The 15,342-nt window shown below is 52.3% G+C and overlaps 1 protein-coding gene across 3 annotated transcripts in view; it reads left to right on the forward strand.

Moving 5' to 3' along the window:
- ARRB1 (arrestin beta 1) overlaps positions 1–12,260 on the forward strand; it is a 202,473-nt gene extending 190,213 nt beyond the window's left edge. For all 3 annotated transcript variants that reach the window (XM_084626225.1, XM_084626226.1, XM_084626227.1), the window contains 3 exons: positions 2,516–2,586; positions 3,417–3,468; positions 6,519–12,260. In XM_084626225.1, the coding sequence (XP_084482351.1) occupies positions 2,516–2,586; positions 3,417–3,468; positions 6,519–6,630 (235 nt within the window). In that variant the 3' untranslated portion in view covers positions 6,631–12,260. The remainder of the gene's footprint in view (positions 1–2,515; positions 2,587–3,416; positions 3,469–6,518) is intronic.
- Positions 12,261–15,342: the final 3,082 nt, after the last annotated feature.

A 15,342-nucleotide genomic window follows, 5' to 3' on the forward strand; every position in this document is an offset into this window, starting at 1 on the left:
TGAATCGAGCCTTTCCATTCAGAAATGTGTATGTCACGCCGCGCGACGGCTTTATCACGTATTAAACTCTACCTCACACACACTACGTAGAGCAGTGAGAGGAGCCTGGTACCACCTACAGCATGTCCGGACACAACTAGAAATCACAACTAAAGTGGTCGTTTACCTCCTGCTGGGTAAGCTGCAAAAACCACATGTTCCCAGGCGAGCTCAGACTGGCTGCCTGGACTGGCCCTCTGAGCCTGGGCTGACGTGTGATTGCTGCTTGTCAGTGTATATATGATTTTCCCACCTCACTCAGTAGCAGGTGATCACTGTGCACATGCCTCAGTGTCGGGCTTAGTGCAGCTCGGAGGGTCACTGCTGCAGCGAGAGGTACTCTAGGGAGACCAGCTGCAACGCATGCGTTTAATTACGCGATGGACCTGTTTCTGAGATGGAGGATTCGAGGTATGTCCCTTCTCAGACAGCCTCCCTCTCCACCATTGAAACTGGCTTCTCTCCTGTTGTTTCGTGATGGGGATCAGATGGCTGCTTGGGTTGGTAACAGAGAGAGCACCTGGCGTCTTGTGGCTGCCAGTTCAGATTTAGCATGGGTCAAGAGCTGCTACCCCTTGACAGCGGTGCGTTGGCCAGGTGTAGGCAGCATGTGGCCTCAGTCTGCTCCATCAGAGACAGGTAGCCCCCAAAGCTGTTCTCACATTTGGCTCATTGTTGGCAGCCTTTGGTGGCGAGGCCAAGGATTGAATGGGTCCTTGAGCCTGATCTCCCCTCTCACTCGTAGAGGTGGGCCGTGTGGGGGAAACCCACCCAGTCTCTGCTGATCCCATATTTATGCTGGGACTGAGCCAGATTTCAGTCGGCAAGGCTAGCTCCTTGCACCAGCACTGAAAACCAGACTGACTCGGCCATCTTTGTTTTCACGGGGTCTAGAGGGGCAGCAGCCCTGCAGCTAATCTCAGAGTGAACTGGCTGCAGAGAGCTTCTCGGACTCTCTCCAAATCGAGAAGTTCCTAGTGTAGAAACGCACAGCTCAGCTTTCCGAGTCTCTCCCGCTTCTGCCCCTACAGCCGTTGAGCGTCCTTCGAAGGAGATGACTGGCGATTCGAGCCCAGGAGGAGGGCTCTCAGGCCTTTATAACAGCCAAGGCCACTGAGCCTGCTAGAGGAGGGGTAGAGAGGAGACACTTACCATTTCAGGGGTATAACACTGTTCTCATTAGCTCCAACTTTACTCCTTGAGACTCCATGTACTTCAGTGTCCATGTGTCAGCACGTGGCTTAGTATCACTGCAGTAGCTACTACAGAGATAGGGGCTCCACTGACTTCAACGGAGTCCCGCCTGCCTTAGAATCGTAGCATCATAGAAGATCAGGGTTGGAAGAGACCTCAGGAGGTCACCTAGTCCAACCCCCTGCTCAAAGCAGGACCAATCCCCAACTAAATCATCCCAGCCAGGGCTTTGTCGAGCCCTTAAAGACCTCTAAGGATGAAGATTCCATCACGTCCCTAGGGAACCCATTCCAGTGCTTCACCACCCTCCTAGTGAAATAGTGTATCCTAATATCCAACCTAGACCTCCCCCACTGCAACTTCAGACCATTGCTCCTTGTTCTGTCATCTGGCACCACTGCGAACAGCCGAGCTCCATCTGGGGGACGCTGGGAGATCATTTCCCAGGATTTTACTCTGCATTATTTATTATTTGTATTAAAGTTGCACCCAGAAGCCCCAGCTGAATCATAGAATCATAGAATATCAGGGTTGGAAGGGACCTCAGGAGGTCATCTAGTCCAACCCCCTGCTCAAAGTAGGACCAACCCCAACTCAATCATCCCAGCCAGGGCTTTGTCAAGCCTGACCTTAAAGACCTCTAAGGATGGAGATTCCACCACCTCCCTAGGGAACCCATTCCAGTGCTTCACCACCCTCCTAATGAAACATGGGTGTGAGAGGAGAATCAAAATGGGGACTATAAATCCAGGATCAAAGTGCGCAGGATTTACACTGATGTCACAGGGAGCAGAATCTGGCCTCCACTCCAGTTGAAATGCTTCTTTTGCAATTGGAAAAACACTTCAATCTGTTAAAAACAACGAGGAGTCCTGTCCAAATAAATCCGTCAGTCTCTAAGGTGCCACAAGGACTCCTCGCTGTTTTTGCTGATACAGACTAACACCGCTACCCCTCTGAAACCTGTCTTCCATCTGTTGCGGCCGCCAAAATACTCCAATCCGCCAGCACGTGGCGCGAGAGAGCTGCTGTCAAAGCCGGCTCTCCTCAGTAGTGTCATGTAGACACACTGCAATGCGGTGTCTGTACATCATGCTTCAGGGCCGGAGCCTGCTCAGTGGCGGAATTTCAGTTGGGGGCAGGAATCAGGCCCATCCCGGGGCAGGACAGAGTATTTAATTAAAATACCTGCCGTGTCATTCCGGAACCAGCTATCAAAGCCCCCGCAGGCCTGGTCGCCCTCATCCATCGCTTCTCATCCGGGTCTCCGGGTCTGTTTCAGTGACGTTGCTGTGGAACTGCCTTTCACACTTATGCACCCCAAGCCCAAGGAAGAACCCTTGCACCGGGATGGTGAGTTGAACCCGTTTCTCGTCCCCTCGTGGCTTCGGGACTTGCTCTGCAGTTCTGAACCAAGCCCGCCGGGCAGGGGTGTCGCTGGCTGGGTGGGTTTGTTAGATACAGAACTGGCCTGTGCTGGAACTGAGGTTTCAGAAAAGGGGTCCGTGTAAACACTAACAAGCAGCATACTGGCGGGGAGGGAGGAGTCAGATTAGTAGCCGCTGAAAGTCCCACAGTGTGTGAGCTCCTGCTGGGCCTGCAGATCCTGGAATCGCCTAGAGACCACGTTGCATGTGCAGTGACATAGCTGCAAATGCCCCTTTGCCTGTGTAAATGGTGCAGTAGACGTGGTCCAGGCCCTTCATCCTTCTGAGGCAGATAAATTGACCTCCATGTGGATTGCCATAGAAGAACTCGCTGGTGGCTCCATGTGGATGGTAAAGATCCGTGGTTCTCTTTATATGAGTCGGGGGTGTTGATTCCAGCGTTATGGCTAACGGTTTCCTCTCCCCAGTGCTGCCATACAATCCATAGGCCTGGCAGGGACCCCGAGAAGTCAGCGAGTCCAGTCCCCTGCACTCATGGCAGGACTAAGTATTATCCCATGCGATGTATGGGTTGATTGCCACTCTCCACCCCAGAGATGGCAGCATTTCAGACCTGGGCTGGTGCATCTGAGGCCAAATCCCATTCCCCCACTGATTTCTAAGGGAGTTTTGTCCAAGCAAGGATGGCAGGCTTGTGCCCAGAGCTTGGGGCGCTGTGGGATGAAGGAAGCGGTGTAACGGTTATTCATTATTTTGTCAAGTAACTAACCATGTGCAATAATTTCCTGTGTTTAGTTCCAGAGAATGAAGCGCCCATAGATACAAATCTCATAGAGCTTGATACAAAGTAAGCTAAAATCATCCCAGAGCCTATATGGGAATGTTGACTCATTTGCATATGAACTCAATCAGTGATCCACTCATTTGCATGTAACTCAATACCCAGCTAACTGAGCTAGACATAATTCGGTCAATATCATTTCCATGTAACAGTCAATGATTAACTCACGTGAACGCAACCTTTAATGCATGGGGTGTATGTTTCTTTTCTTTCTTTTTTGGCATGATAACCATCTTGCATGTGTTTTGCAACAGGAAAAGCATAGTAAGAAACCACCTTCTCTGTCTCGGAGTTGTATTTTGCTCTGTTGCATCCATGTCATTGTGTTGTCACAGCCGGCCTTGGACTTCACACAGTGGAATCTGGTTTTAGCGAGTGCCGCTTGAGGGAGACGTTAAGTTCTGTGGATCAAATCGTAGGCCACCCTTGGGTGCCTAAAGCTGAATCCATATTTAGCCACCTAATGTTAAGGGCGGTCTGATTTTTGCAGAGGGGCTGAGCATCTACAGCAGCTTTCGTTGACTTCACCGAGTCCAGCCCCTGCTGTCGCAGGCAACCAAGGCGCAAGTCAGGCGCTAACGGACAAATGTTCAGAAGTGGTCACTGATTTTGGGTGCCTCAAATTTTGGGGTAACATGATGTGGCACCACCAAGCCCTGGCTCCTCAGAGAGGCACATGCAGCTCTTGTGGCCTTCAGTGGGAGCCATGGGCACTCGGTGCTGCTGAAAACCAGGCCCCAGGCTTTTCAAGTTGGGCCTAGAAATTGGGGGGGCCCCCAGATCAGTGGTTGATTGAGATTTTGGGCTGCAGGGCATTATAGGGCACCTCTGAAAACCAGGCTGCTGGGATTTGAAAAGCTCCTCAGACTTAGAGGCTTTGGAAAATCCCACCCCTGGGTGCCTATGGGTGGGCACCCAGAGTGTCAGCCAGATTTCCAAACTCCAGAGCCCCTAGATCCTGACGCATTTACCCCTTGCCTATAAAGATGAGTGGGGATTGGGGCTGACTGGTTTTCTGTGATGTTGTCCAAGTCGAGAAAGGCTCTTGCACCTTTCTGGGGGCCACGAAAAGCATACGGTATTGAATGTTAGAGACCGTGTAATAGTCTGGCAGACCTGCCTTGGTACTAAGATGCCTGTTAGAAACCCACTGTCATGCCACTGTGGAAATCTGGCCTCTCTGGACAATGTGATCCAGGGAGCTTTCTCTCAAGTGGCCTGACGCTGTGGAGGAGTTGCCCACATCACTCCTTTTAACCGAATTCCACTGTGTTGCCCGCCTCAGAGTGAAAATGTCTTTCATTTGGGGGTTAGATCAAAGCCATTTCCCAGATGAGTCGTGAGCCAGTAAATTCTCCATGCGGCATGGAAATTCAGGGCTCTCTTCATCAGAATTTGTCTGGTACCTGTCTGCTGGAAACGCTTTCTCGTTCTTTCTGCCTTCTCTGCTCCTTATTGCATATTCCATGTCCCCTCCACCCTATCTAGCAAATTGGTAGCTTGGAAGCCAAATCAGCTGTATTGACGATACTAAGTCTGCGTCATTCTGTAGAGATTTGCTTGTCTCCATCCCTGTTCCGGTACTTAGACCCCCCGACCCCATTGGAATTTTGGGATCCAGTTCCAGTCGTAAGGCTTTGAGTCAACAATTCACTGGAAGTACCTTTATTTCCCAAAGGCTGATGGGCTTTTTACCAAAAGAAGTACACCCTGTACGCTGTACTCAATGTCACTATAAACCCTGACTATGATCATGCTTCCCTAAGACTAAGCAATACACAGAGCTGGCAGGAGGACCCACATCATCATCCCGGTGTCCCCGGGTCTTGGGTGTCCAGTGCACCTTCTGAGCTAAAGTGTGATGCTCAAATCCCCTGTTTAGCTTCTGTATCCATGCGCCAGCTGCACTGGTTTGCGTCAGTCAGTGGTTTGCGTCCGCCTGTCTCGGACACATCCTCTTGCAGCGGCTGCAGGCCTTCCTGTAAGAGCAGATTCCACTCAATCCATTTCTGTGTTTTAACGCAAAAACAACCCCTTTAAACAGGCTTAATCTGCCTAACTGCAGGAAAGCTAATGCACTACCTAGCAACTCATCCCTGGCTATTTTTATAGAAAGCGCCATCTTGCATAACCCGTATTCCTCTGCCCCCGTGCCCTCTCTATATGCCACACAGTTCCTGATGAAAAGACCCTTAGTTCCTCTTCAGCCCTGGTTATGAAGGCGAAAAAAGCTCAGAGGATTAAACGGGTTTAGGGGGTGATCTGGGGGCAAAGATCAAAACCCTGGGCCCAAACAACTCCAAACTTTGGGAGTTATTTGAAACTCAAATGCTGCAGGTTCGGACCATGGTTAGTTGGCTGGTGCCAATATCTCCTCCTGCTGTGCCTAGGGTAACTCCCCCACCAAAAATCACTCGGGGCTCACTGGGAGAACCAAGAGGTGACTAGACCTCTGTTTGTGGCTTTGATTTCAGCCCCGCTCTCAGGTCCTGCTCCCTTGCCCGATACGAGTGCGTGAGGTTGTTTCCAGCTGTGATGCCTCACTGGGTGCCTGGCAGGACTGGCCCTCGCAGAGCCTGTACTGAGCAGCGACGGCCTGTGAGGTTCTGATCATTGCAGAAGGCACCTTGCGAACCCTTTGCTCCTGTAACTGACGTCTGATCCCCACTCTTCACTCCTTACAAAACATCACTGCTGACGCGGTGTTTCTTTAGCTCAAGGGGAGCTTCTGCTGTTGTGAGGGTAGGATCCCCATTCCCTTAAACTGAGCTGGCCCCACAGGATGCCCTATATACTCCACATCTCCCCCTCTCTGCTCCCTCTGGCACTCATTTCCCAGGGGCTGCTTTTGCTAGCTGCTCCCTCCACTCCTTTTTCCCCACAGCGAACCCAAAAACAGCAGAGACTGAACGAGACTTCCCAACCTGTATGATCAGGTGAGGCCAGAGCCAGCCCACCTGCCCCTAGTTGCGAAGCAAGGTCCCAGCACGGGCACCAGGGGACGCAGTTGCCTCCCACCCGTTCCATTGTAACCTTCTCCCTGTGTCTTCTGCCAGTGACGACGACATTGTGTTTGAAGACTTCGCCCGGCAGAGACTGAAGGGCATGAAAGACGACAAGGAGGAAGATGAGGAGGGGACAAACTCGCCACAGCTGAATGACAGATAAATGGGATTCTTTTAACCAGTTTTGTTTGTTTCCAGTAACACCTCTGCATTAGGCTTCTTATATTTTGTATGATTTTTTTTTTCTACATGTACCGGGAGCCTATGGATCACCCAGATGGTGACGGCAATTATAACCTTACAGCTGTGCCATATTTATCACTGTGCATCTAGCTACCTAGGCTGAAGTCTCATCAGCTGTCTCGGAGAACGAACACAGGGCGATGGGCCGGATCCTGAGGGGGATTGCAGCAATCAGGTGTCACCGACACTCAACACCTCTTAGGATTTGGCCCCCTCTAGTTCCTGGCCCTGTTTTCACTCTGGAGCAGCTGCTCTCAGCCCTTTCATATGATCTGCATCTTTTATGCATTTTGTATAATCCAGACAAGACAAATCTTTGTTACGGGGGTGGGAGGAAGGGGTAGGGCAGACAATGCGTGTGAAAGGGTTTATTTTCTAGGCAAATTGTTTTCACTGCAGATGGGACAATGTACGAAGCGGGCACAGTTCCACACCCTGGCTGGAGAACAGTTGTGACACCGATCAGCTGACTGCACTGAGTCCCGGGCTGTAACTCGCCCTCCCCGCGGGTCACAGCCTATTGGCAAAGCCTGCAGGTCTGTGCTAAGTGCCTACTCTTAGCACACAGCTCTGTGCCCACGCCCCAACCTGCTGGCCCCCAGCCCCTGTCCCTCACCTGGCTGGCTGATGGCAAGGAACTCCCTCCCTTGAGGGTAACTAGACGCCCCAGTGTGGGTCCCATGCTGGCCTTGCTTTGACTCCCACCAGGATCCTAGCCCCACACAGGGTCTTGCAGGAAGTGGTGGAGGACTGGCGGGGCCAGGGCGCTCCTGCTGGCCACTCAGGGAGGCTATGCAGAGCCCACTGTTAGCTGCAGGTAGGACTGGACAAGGGTTCCTGCCTGGGGGAAGCGTCACCTTACGTGATCCCTGCCCGTTCCACTCAGCTTCTACAGAGTCAGGAGAAAGGGGCTGCTAGAGGATCGACCCCAGTAGCTTAGATTCTTCTGCAACACACTGTGCCCCTAATCCGGCATGTTTAGAGGAGGGATGATGGGAAATGGCTCTTGTGCCCATCACTGGAGAGAGAGATGGTCACCAGCAGTTCAGACAAGTGTGCTGAGAGCGCTGGCCCCCAGTGTGGACATCATAGGGTTGGGGAACCGCTGCTCTGGGATCTCCTTCCCTGAATTGTTGATGAACCTCTGCACTGGGCTTCCCGTCTCTCATCCTGCACCTTGTATGCCGTGCCATGGACTTGGGCTGCTCATGATCACAAGCTGCAGCCGTTCCACAGTGAGTTCGGATGCCCGCTGGCACATGGGAGGCAGTGGGCACCAGCCGGCCCAGCCTCAGCCTGGCAAACTGGAACAGTGGCTCTTTAAGGATGGGGCCGGCTGCGTTTGGCCATTGCCAGGAGGCCAGAGGGGCCAGCTGCAGGAGGCAGGAATCAGTCAGTCAGGCGAGTGAGTCGCAGGGTGCGCTGCCAAAGGCGGATAGTCTCTGGCAACTGCTCAAGCTGTTAGCACAGGGACACACGTGCCTCACTGTGAACTCAGCCACCTGCTCGCCCGCCAGCCGGGGCGGAGTTACCGCAGCACAGTGGCTGTGTGTAGCCCAGGCCGTGCGCTGTCCCACGCTGTTCTCCACCCCATAGGCCTGGCGTGTGGCTGGGGTGCTGTGAAGTGATGAGCGCTGGGATCCATAGGTTAAGGGGGGAAGGTGTGAATGGCAATTTCCGGGCCTAGGCGTGACAAGAGAAACAGGCAGGATCGTAGTCCCAGTCCCTTCCATCACGGGAGCAAGGGAATGGTCCTAGGGTGAGGCGTTAGAAGGAGATTCCTGCTCTCTGGGCTTTGCCTTTCTAGTTCCTCCATAAAGGCTATGGACGAGGTTGTTTGAGTCGTAAGGGACCAATCCTGGAGGCCTTGCCAAGGCAAAACGCTCTGAGGCCCGTACGAGGTTTGGCTGGGTTTGGCCTGTAGGACGAGCCCCCGCAGAGTGGCTGGAACAGGGTGGTAAGCTGCACATTCAGTGTTTGCATTTATTCCATTGGAGGTAAACTCTGCTTTGGGCCCCCATCAGCTCCACGGCCGTGCGCACACCTGACCCTAGGAATGCAGGAGAGAAAAATCCTGAAGAGGTCAGTGGTGTTTGATTTCCAGGGCCAATGGGATTGGACAAGGCTGATCCTGTGACTGAAGATAACACTTTGAAGCCAAAGTATCGTCGCGTCTTCGAAACCCATAATGTCTTTATCTTCTGTGCCGGGACTGCAGGGGAGCGTGTGTGTGTATATATATATATATATCTCACACACATACACACTCACTCACTCGTCAATAGTGGCCAGATTAGATTTAAAGAAAACCTTTCACACTGGAAGAAAGCAATGGCCAGCTCTCCTGTGTCAGTCTGCAGCCTGTAATCCATTCCTCCCTCGTGGGCCTGTCAGCCCTTAGGACACTGAGGACTCAGACAACCCCCATCTCCATGCTCTGTACTGAAGGCATCCCTCAGGGCTGGATTTAGTCCATCTTTTCTCCCCTCTCTTCCTCTGCCGTCCAGGATTATTTAACTGTCTAAATGATTTGAGAGCTGGTTTAGAGGAAAGATGCCCCTTAGGATAAAGTTCTGTTGTGGCGATCTGCATCCATGTGGAATCTTCTGGAGAAAGCATGGGAAACCATCTTCTGCTGTCAAGCCCTGGAGAACCCAGGGTGGGTGCTCTCCATCTGATATATTCTCCACGCCTATTCTGGGTACCCTGAGACCTGCTGATACTGGTGTTTGTAGTGTTGTGGCTGTGTTGGTCCCAGGATATGAGAGGGACAAGCTGGGTGGGGGAATAGCCTTTATGGGGGTGGAAGAACCAAGCGTTTGAGCTCCACAGAGCTCTTCTCCAGGACTGGGGCTGGTACTCAGGGGGACACAGCTCAGTGCAAGGTGGAACAGGTTGTTAAGCATAAGGGGGTAACATATTGCCAGAGACCAGTTACAGAGAAGTGGGAAATTAACACCTCCGCAGTTGTAGGACAAAGGCTGGTTTGTAGATTATAAATTGTAACGAGCCATAAAACCAGGACCATGCTTTTTGGTGTCTAGCAGCATTCTCCATTTAAGTTCCCGGGCTCATCTTTTGAAGGCATTGTGACGGTTTCCTTTGAGGAGCAGGAATGAGAGAGCTGATACAGAGCAATCGTGTTGTGAGAAGTGTTTGCCCATGGTGATAGCGTGTTTTGGTCTCATCATTTTGCTGTGTGAGTTCATACGACAGTCTGGTTTCACACACACAGTTATTGTTGGGGCATTTGCTGTAATGGGTCTTATACATCACATGTTGTGATAGGCACGTGTAGGGCCCATGTGTCTTGAAAGGCAGGTTGGGCGGAGTGCTGGTCATTGTAGCAGCGGAGAGATGTCTGCAGGTTTCACATCTGTTGTTTTGGCAGAGTCTGGTGCCGCTTTGAGTGGATGGGTCTGGATCTGTCTTGCTTCTGCTGATGAGGTTGGTGGGTTTGGGGGTTGTTTGAAGGCCAGAAGAGGGGGTTCAGGAAAGATTGAAATGCTGGGACTCTTTAGAGTGGAGATAAGTAAGAGAGGGCATGAGGAAGGCGCACAAAATAATGGGCTGGAGAAAGGAAAGCAGCTGCTCTTATTTACCCTTTCACACTACAAGGACAAGAGGGCACTCTGTGAAACTGAACCGGATTATAACAGATTCCTTACACACAGCACAGAAAAACTTGTAGAACTCACTACCCCAGGACATCCAAGCACAGAGCAGAGTAGGGTTTAAAAGAGGATCTGACAGTCAGATGTGACAACAGCCACAATTTCAGGAGAGGGGCTAAAAATTATAATATTTTTAGAAGGGATCAAAACCTGCAGGCTTCAGGCATTAGCCCACTTCTAGCTGGTGCAGTGGGCAGGAGCAGGCTAGGAAGACATTTCCCCCATGGCAAGAATATTCTATGCACTGGGAAGCTCCTTGCACCTATCTCTGAAACATCTGTTCCTGACCAATGGCGAAGACAGGACCCTGAGCTAGTTGGTCTGACCCACTGGCAACAGAGGATCCAGCTGATTGCTGCCAGGTTGTCACTCCCTTGCGGGCAGAGCCCAGGAGGACTGTAGCATGTAGGCAGTGACTGGGAATGTCACTGATGGTCAGATGGGGCTTAGAACATTCTGTTGACGCTGGTTCGAATCCAGCCCAGGCTAAGATCTCGCAGGGAAGCAATTACACTAACGGCAGCCCAGCGCGCTAGTTTGGGGCAGGGGTGCGGAGTAGCCAAGGAAGAGCCTCCCATTTAGTAAATGCTAAGGAACACCTCAGAGCTGTACCTAATGGGGGGCGGGGGGAGGGAGATGGCCACGTCTTCCCTGGGGATAGGGAAGTTATGAGTGTTTGAGACAGGGAGCAGCGTGCCAAAGAGAGGTGGGGTCAGCATGGAGTCTAGGTTGGGGTGGGGGCTACTTTGACTGACAGCTGCCTGCGACCTGCTTTCCCAGCTATTCGCCTCTCCCCAGGCCCATCGGCATATTTCTTCTACCAGCTTAGTCTCCCTTAAACTCGGTGGGGCGGCGGCCATAGGTGCTGGAACTGGGCGTGCTGGGGGGTGCGACAGGAAGTGGATTCCATTATGTACAGGATTTACAGCTTGGTTCAATGGCTCTCAGCACCCCGCTCAGGTGCTGATCTCATTTGCACAGGGGTAGCTCCAGAATAGCACCACGGACCCCCCAGCAGAGCTGCTGCAGAGCTCACCAGCGTAACTCAGCTCAGAATTTCGCAGTCATTCCTGGTGGAATTGCATTGTACCAAGCCGCGTGACCCCAGGGATTAACGTGCCCCAGTGAAAATTCCCTCGGGCCTGAGCCAAAGCCCACTGAAACTAATGGCAGCCTCATTAAGACTCTGCTTGCCTTCAGAGGGCTTCGGATCAGGCCCTTAACAGTGTGTCACTTCCACCACCACGTATGTGAAATTTCCCTTCCAACAACGGCCTGGATTTGGGGCAACTGCATGTGCCAGTGGGTAATTTACCCCAGTAAGAGGCCCTCTCACAGCCAGCTGTGCTCGCTAGCTTGGCCAGTGGTGCTGGCTCCAGCTAGGGCCAAGCAACTCTGGCTAGTTGGATGTTAAGACCTGTAGTGTTACACCCAATGAAAGCAGTAACAATCCATCCTCCGTGAGAAAAAAAACCCGGACAACAGTGGGTGAGGAGATTGTGTATAGTCAGACAGCTCCTGCTGTCCCATCCCCGACACACTCATCATGACAGTAGCGAGCTCGCCGATGAGTTAGTTCTATTCAATAAAGATCTTTGCCCGTATTCATTACTCACCTGCATTCAGCATGAACGTTTGGAGACCGTGCATTGCCCATTCGATCTTTATATACGCACGTCGGGCACGCTAGAGAGAGAAAACCAACCGTTGTTATTTTTAGGTAACCTGACTGGGCAATGTGGTACTTTTTGTAAAGTGGTTACTTTGTACTGTTCATTGATAACTTGCTTCTTCGGTTTTTCCCCTGTATCTGTGACGTTTCTGTGTTCTGTCAAATAAATTATTCTAGTTTATTAAACTCAGAGAAGGAACCACAGCCCTGCCATGTCTGAGGCTTTGTTTTGTAGCTTAAGGATGGTTGGGTTCACTTAGTATTGTGTCCTGGGAGCCGTAGATGAGGTCATTAAGGGGCACATGCTGATCTGGTTACACTGGTGTAAAGCTGAAAGAACAAAGCTGACAGAACAAGGAGCAATGGTCTCAAGTTGCAGTGGGGGAGGTCTAGGTTGGATATTAGGAAACCCTATTTCACTAGGAGGGTGGTGAAGCACTGGAATGGGTTCCCTAGGGAGGTGGTGTCTCCTTCCTTAGAGCTTTTTAAGGCCCAGCTTGACAAAGCCCTGGCTGGGATGATTTAGTTGGGGATTAGGTCCTGCTTTAAGCAGGGGATTGGACTAGATACCTCTATGAGGCAATGAAAGAACCCCATTGAGTGATGCTGGACTTACAATAATGTAACGGGGTAGAGTTTAGCCAGCAGGGCACTAACTGCTGGCAGATGCAGACATGGCAGCCATTAACTTCCACTGAGGCCCTGCACGTGCACAGAAGAACTCACCAAGATGTGATACCTTCGGCCATGCAGCCCTGACCCTTGGAACCCTCTCCCCCTACTTGCCTTTCAGTAAAGAGCCAACTGTGTGGCCAATGCTCAGTAAATACTCTCATGTACTACCCCAAGGCCTGCCATTTCCAGTTTCTCAGTGATCTCTGGGTCACTTCACATGCATTGTGTAACCTAGCTCCATTTGCATACAGCCCATTGTGTCTGGCTCAAGAGACTCGCACGGGGGTTATACCCATTGATTCTAGACCTGAAGTTGGCCTAAAATTTTTACTCAGTCCATGGCTGGGACCTCCTTGTGCCTGCGGAAATCCATTTTGAATTTGCTTCTTCCCGTTCTGTCAGTGACCTGACCTTTCCGTGGGGCTGCACTCATCACTTGTGGCTCTGACAGTCCTTTTGGACTGAGAAGATTGGCTTCCCCGTGGACTGTGGGGTTTGAAGTATTTATGACTAAAGATAGCGCCAGATGGTGTTCTCTCTCACCCCAGCTGTCTTTGGTGATTGTTATTCTGGATTTAGGCTGGTTTGGCAGAGCAGAGTCTGGCCCCAACTAAGGACCTTTATAAATGATCAAGTCTTCCTGGGTGCTGGAGGCTGAAGCAGCTGAGAAGGACCAAGGTCCTTGAGCCCCATCCTGTCAATGCTGGCATTACATTGATCATGTGGGGTATGCTGCCCTGCCCCTAACGGCACCAGACGAAGGTGCTGAACGTCTATGGTCCCTGCCAGTGTATTCTGGGGAAATGCTCCTGCCCATGTGGTAATCCGTTTCCCCCTCTGTATGTGCAATGAGCCCGAGAGTGGTCTCGGGTCTGTACGGTTGTGAGCACAGCAAACAGGAGGCAGCAAAGCCTGCTACCCTTTCCCATAAGCAGTGGGTGCTGCAGGTGATGGACCGACCAGCACCAGGCTGCTGTGCAGGACAGCAGTGAAAAGTCCCGGGGGGTGGGGGTGGGGTGTCACAGCAGACTGGCCCCCTGTGGCCTCTGGGGCGTGGGGTGGCTCCTGATGGTGGATTCTCTGTGGTGGGAGGAACAGGAAGCAGACCCCTCTCCCTGTCTCTTCCAAGGCTTGATCCTACAGGCACCAGAGCATCGGTCCTGGTTTCAGGGGGTACAGGACCCGACCCCCTGGACTCTGCCTTGTGCTGTCTGGCTGGGGGCAGGCCCAAGGGCCAGGCAGAGGCAGTCCCAGCTCAGTGACGAAGCGATTCAAACAGCCAATGCAGGCCCTGTCTCTTTCCCTGCAGCCACAACGCACCTGGCTGGAAGGGGGTGGTGACAGGCTCTAGGGAAGGGTGCTGCAGACATCGGGGAGCAGATTGTGGCTCTTTTCCTACAGCTTCAGACCTCCCAAGACGAAAAGATAAAGCTGCAACCCGCGGTAAGTCTGGGGTATACACCACCCATCTGTCCCTGTCTCCCGCAGCCATCTGGCTTCTTCTCCGTCACGCTCCTCCATGCGCAGCTTGGGTTTTTCCTCACTGTCTTGGAGAGAGGAGGGGGCTGCTCTCTGCTGGCACATCCCCTCATGGGACAGGAACTCCTCCATTCGCTCGGTCTTTCACGCCTGAATGGGTGGGACTGATGCACACAGGCCTTGCTGGACCGGCCCAGCCCTGTGAGTCCTCCAGCCCAGACACCTGTCACTGAGCCATGAACGCCCAGGGCAAGGTGTAAAACCCCTGCAGCAGCTGTGGGTTAATCTGCCCCCATGTTAGGTTTCATCCTGGGCTCTAATAATTGGAGACCGGCTCAAGCCCCAAAGCGTGAGGTTTAACATCCCTGCCGGAATTGTTGGGAGCATTTGCCTTGCTCATGCTGGCCGTGCTGGTTATCCAGCGAACTACCCGCTCCCCGCTTCGAATCGTAGTTCCTGGCCTCAGGGACAGCCTGAGTTCCCCAATGCCACAGGGATGAGAAAGGATTTCCTTTGCTCAGCTGTGAATTTGCCACCTTTTCATGTCAGTGATTGGCCCCTGGTCCTTGTGTCATGAGACTGAGAGAACCGAATTTTCCGATCTCCTGTCACTGGACCAGTCGCTATTTCGTAGCCTCTTATGTCCCTGTTTAGTCGTCTCCTGCCTAAGGCTAACAAGCCCACGTTTTTCAGTCTCTCGAGTAAGAATCATTTTCCCAGGCCCTCACTCACTTTCAACTCCCATCTCTGAACCGCTGCTAACTCTGCCATACACTTACAGAGCTGGGCTGACCAGTGCAGCTCACAGGCACCAGCTGAGGCCGCACCATTGAGAACAGGATTATACTCGTCCGTGTTTTCTGACCTTTTCCTGCCTGCCTCCAGAGCTGCGCGATGGTATTTCCCACTCCTGACCTACCCTCTGCCCCGCATGCTGGGGCCAGCCCCCCGGCTGTACAGTTGAGCTGGCTGTGGCTAAGGCGGCTGGCGTGACACACAGGGGTGGGGCTGCCTGCAGGACTGTGCACCCTGGGGGTAGGCTGAAGCCCCATGTAATCGGGGGCTGGCCGAGAATCAATGTAGGACGAAAGATGAAAAGAGCTAGAGCTTCCTAGCTTGGCCAAGCACTGGC

Source organism: Lepidochelys olivacea (genome assembly GCF_965140295.1).
Source record: "Lepidochelys olivacea isolate rLepOli2 genome assembly, chromosome: 1".
In the NCBI taxonomy this organism is placed as follows: Eukaryota; Metazoa; Chordata; order Testudines; family Cheloniidae; genus Lepidochelys; species Lepidochelys olivacea.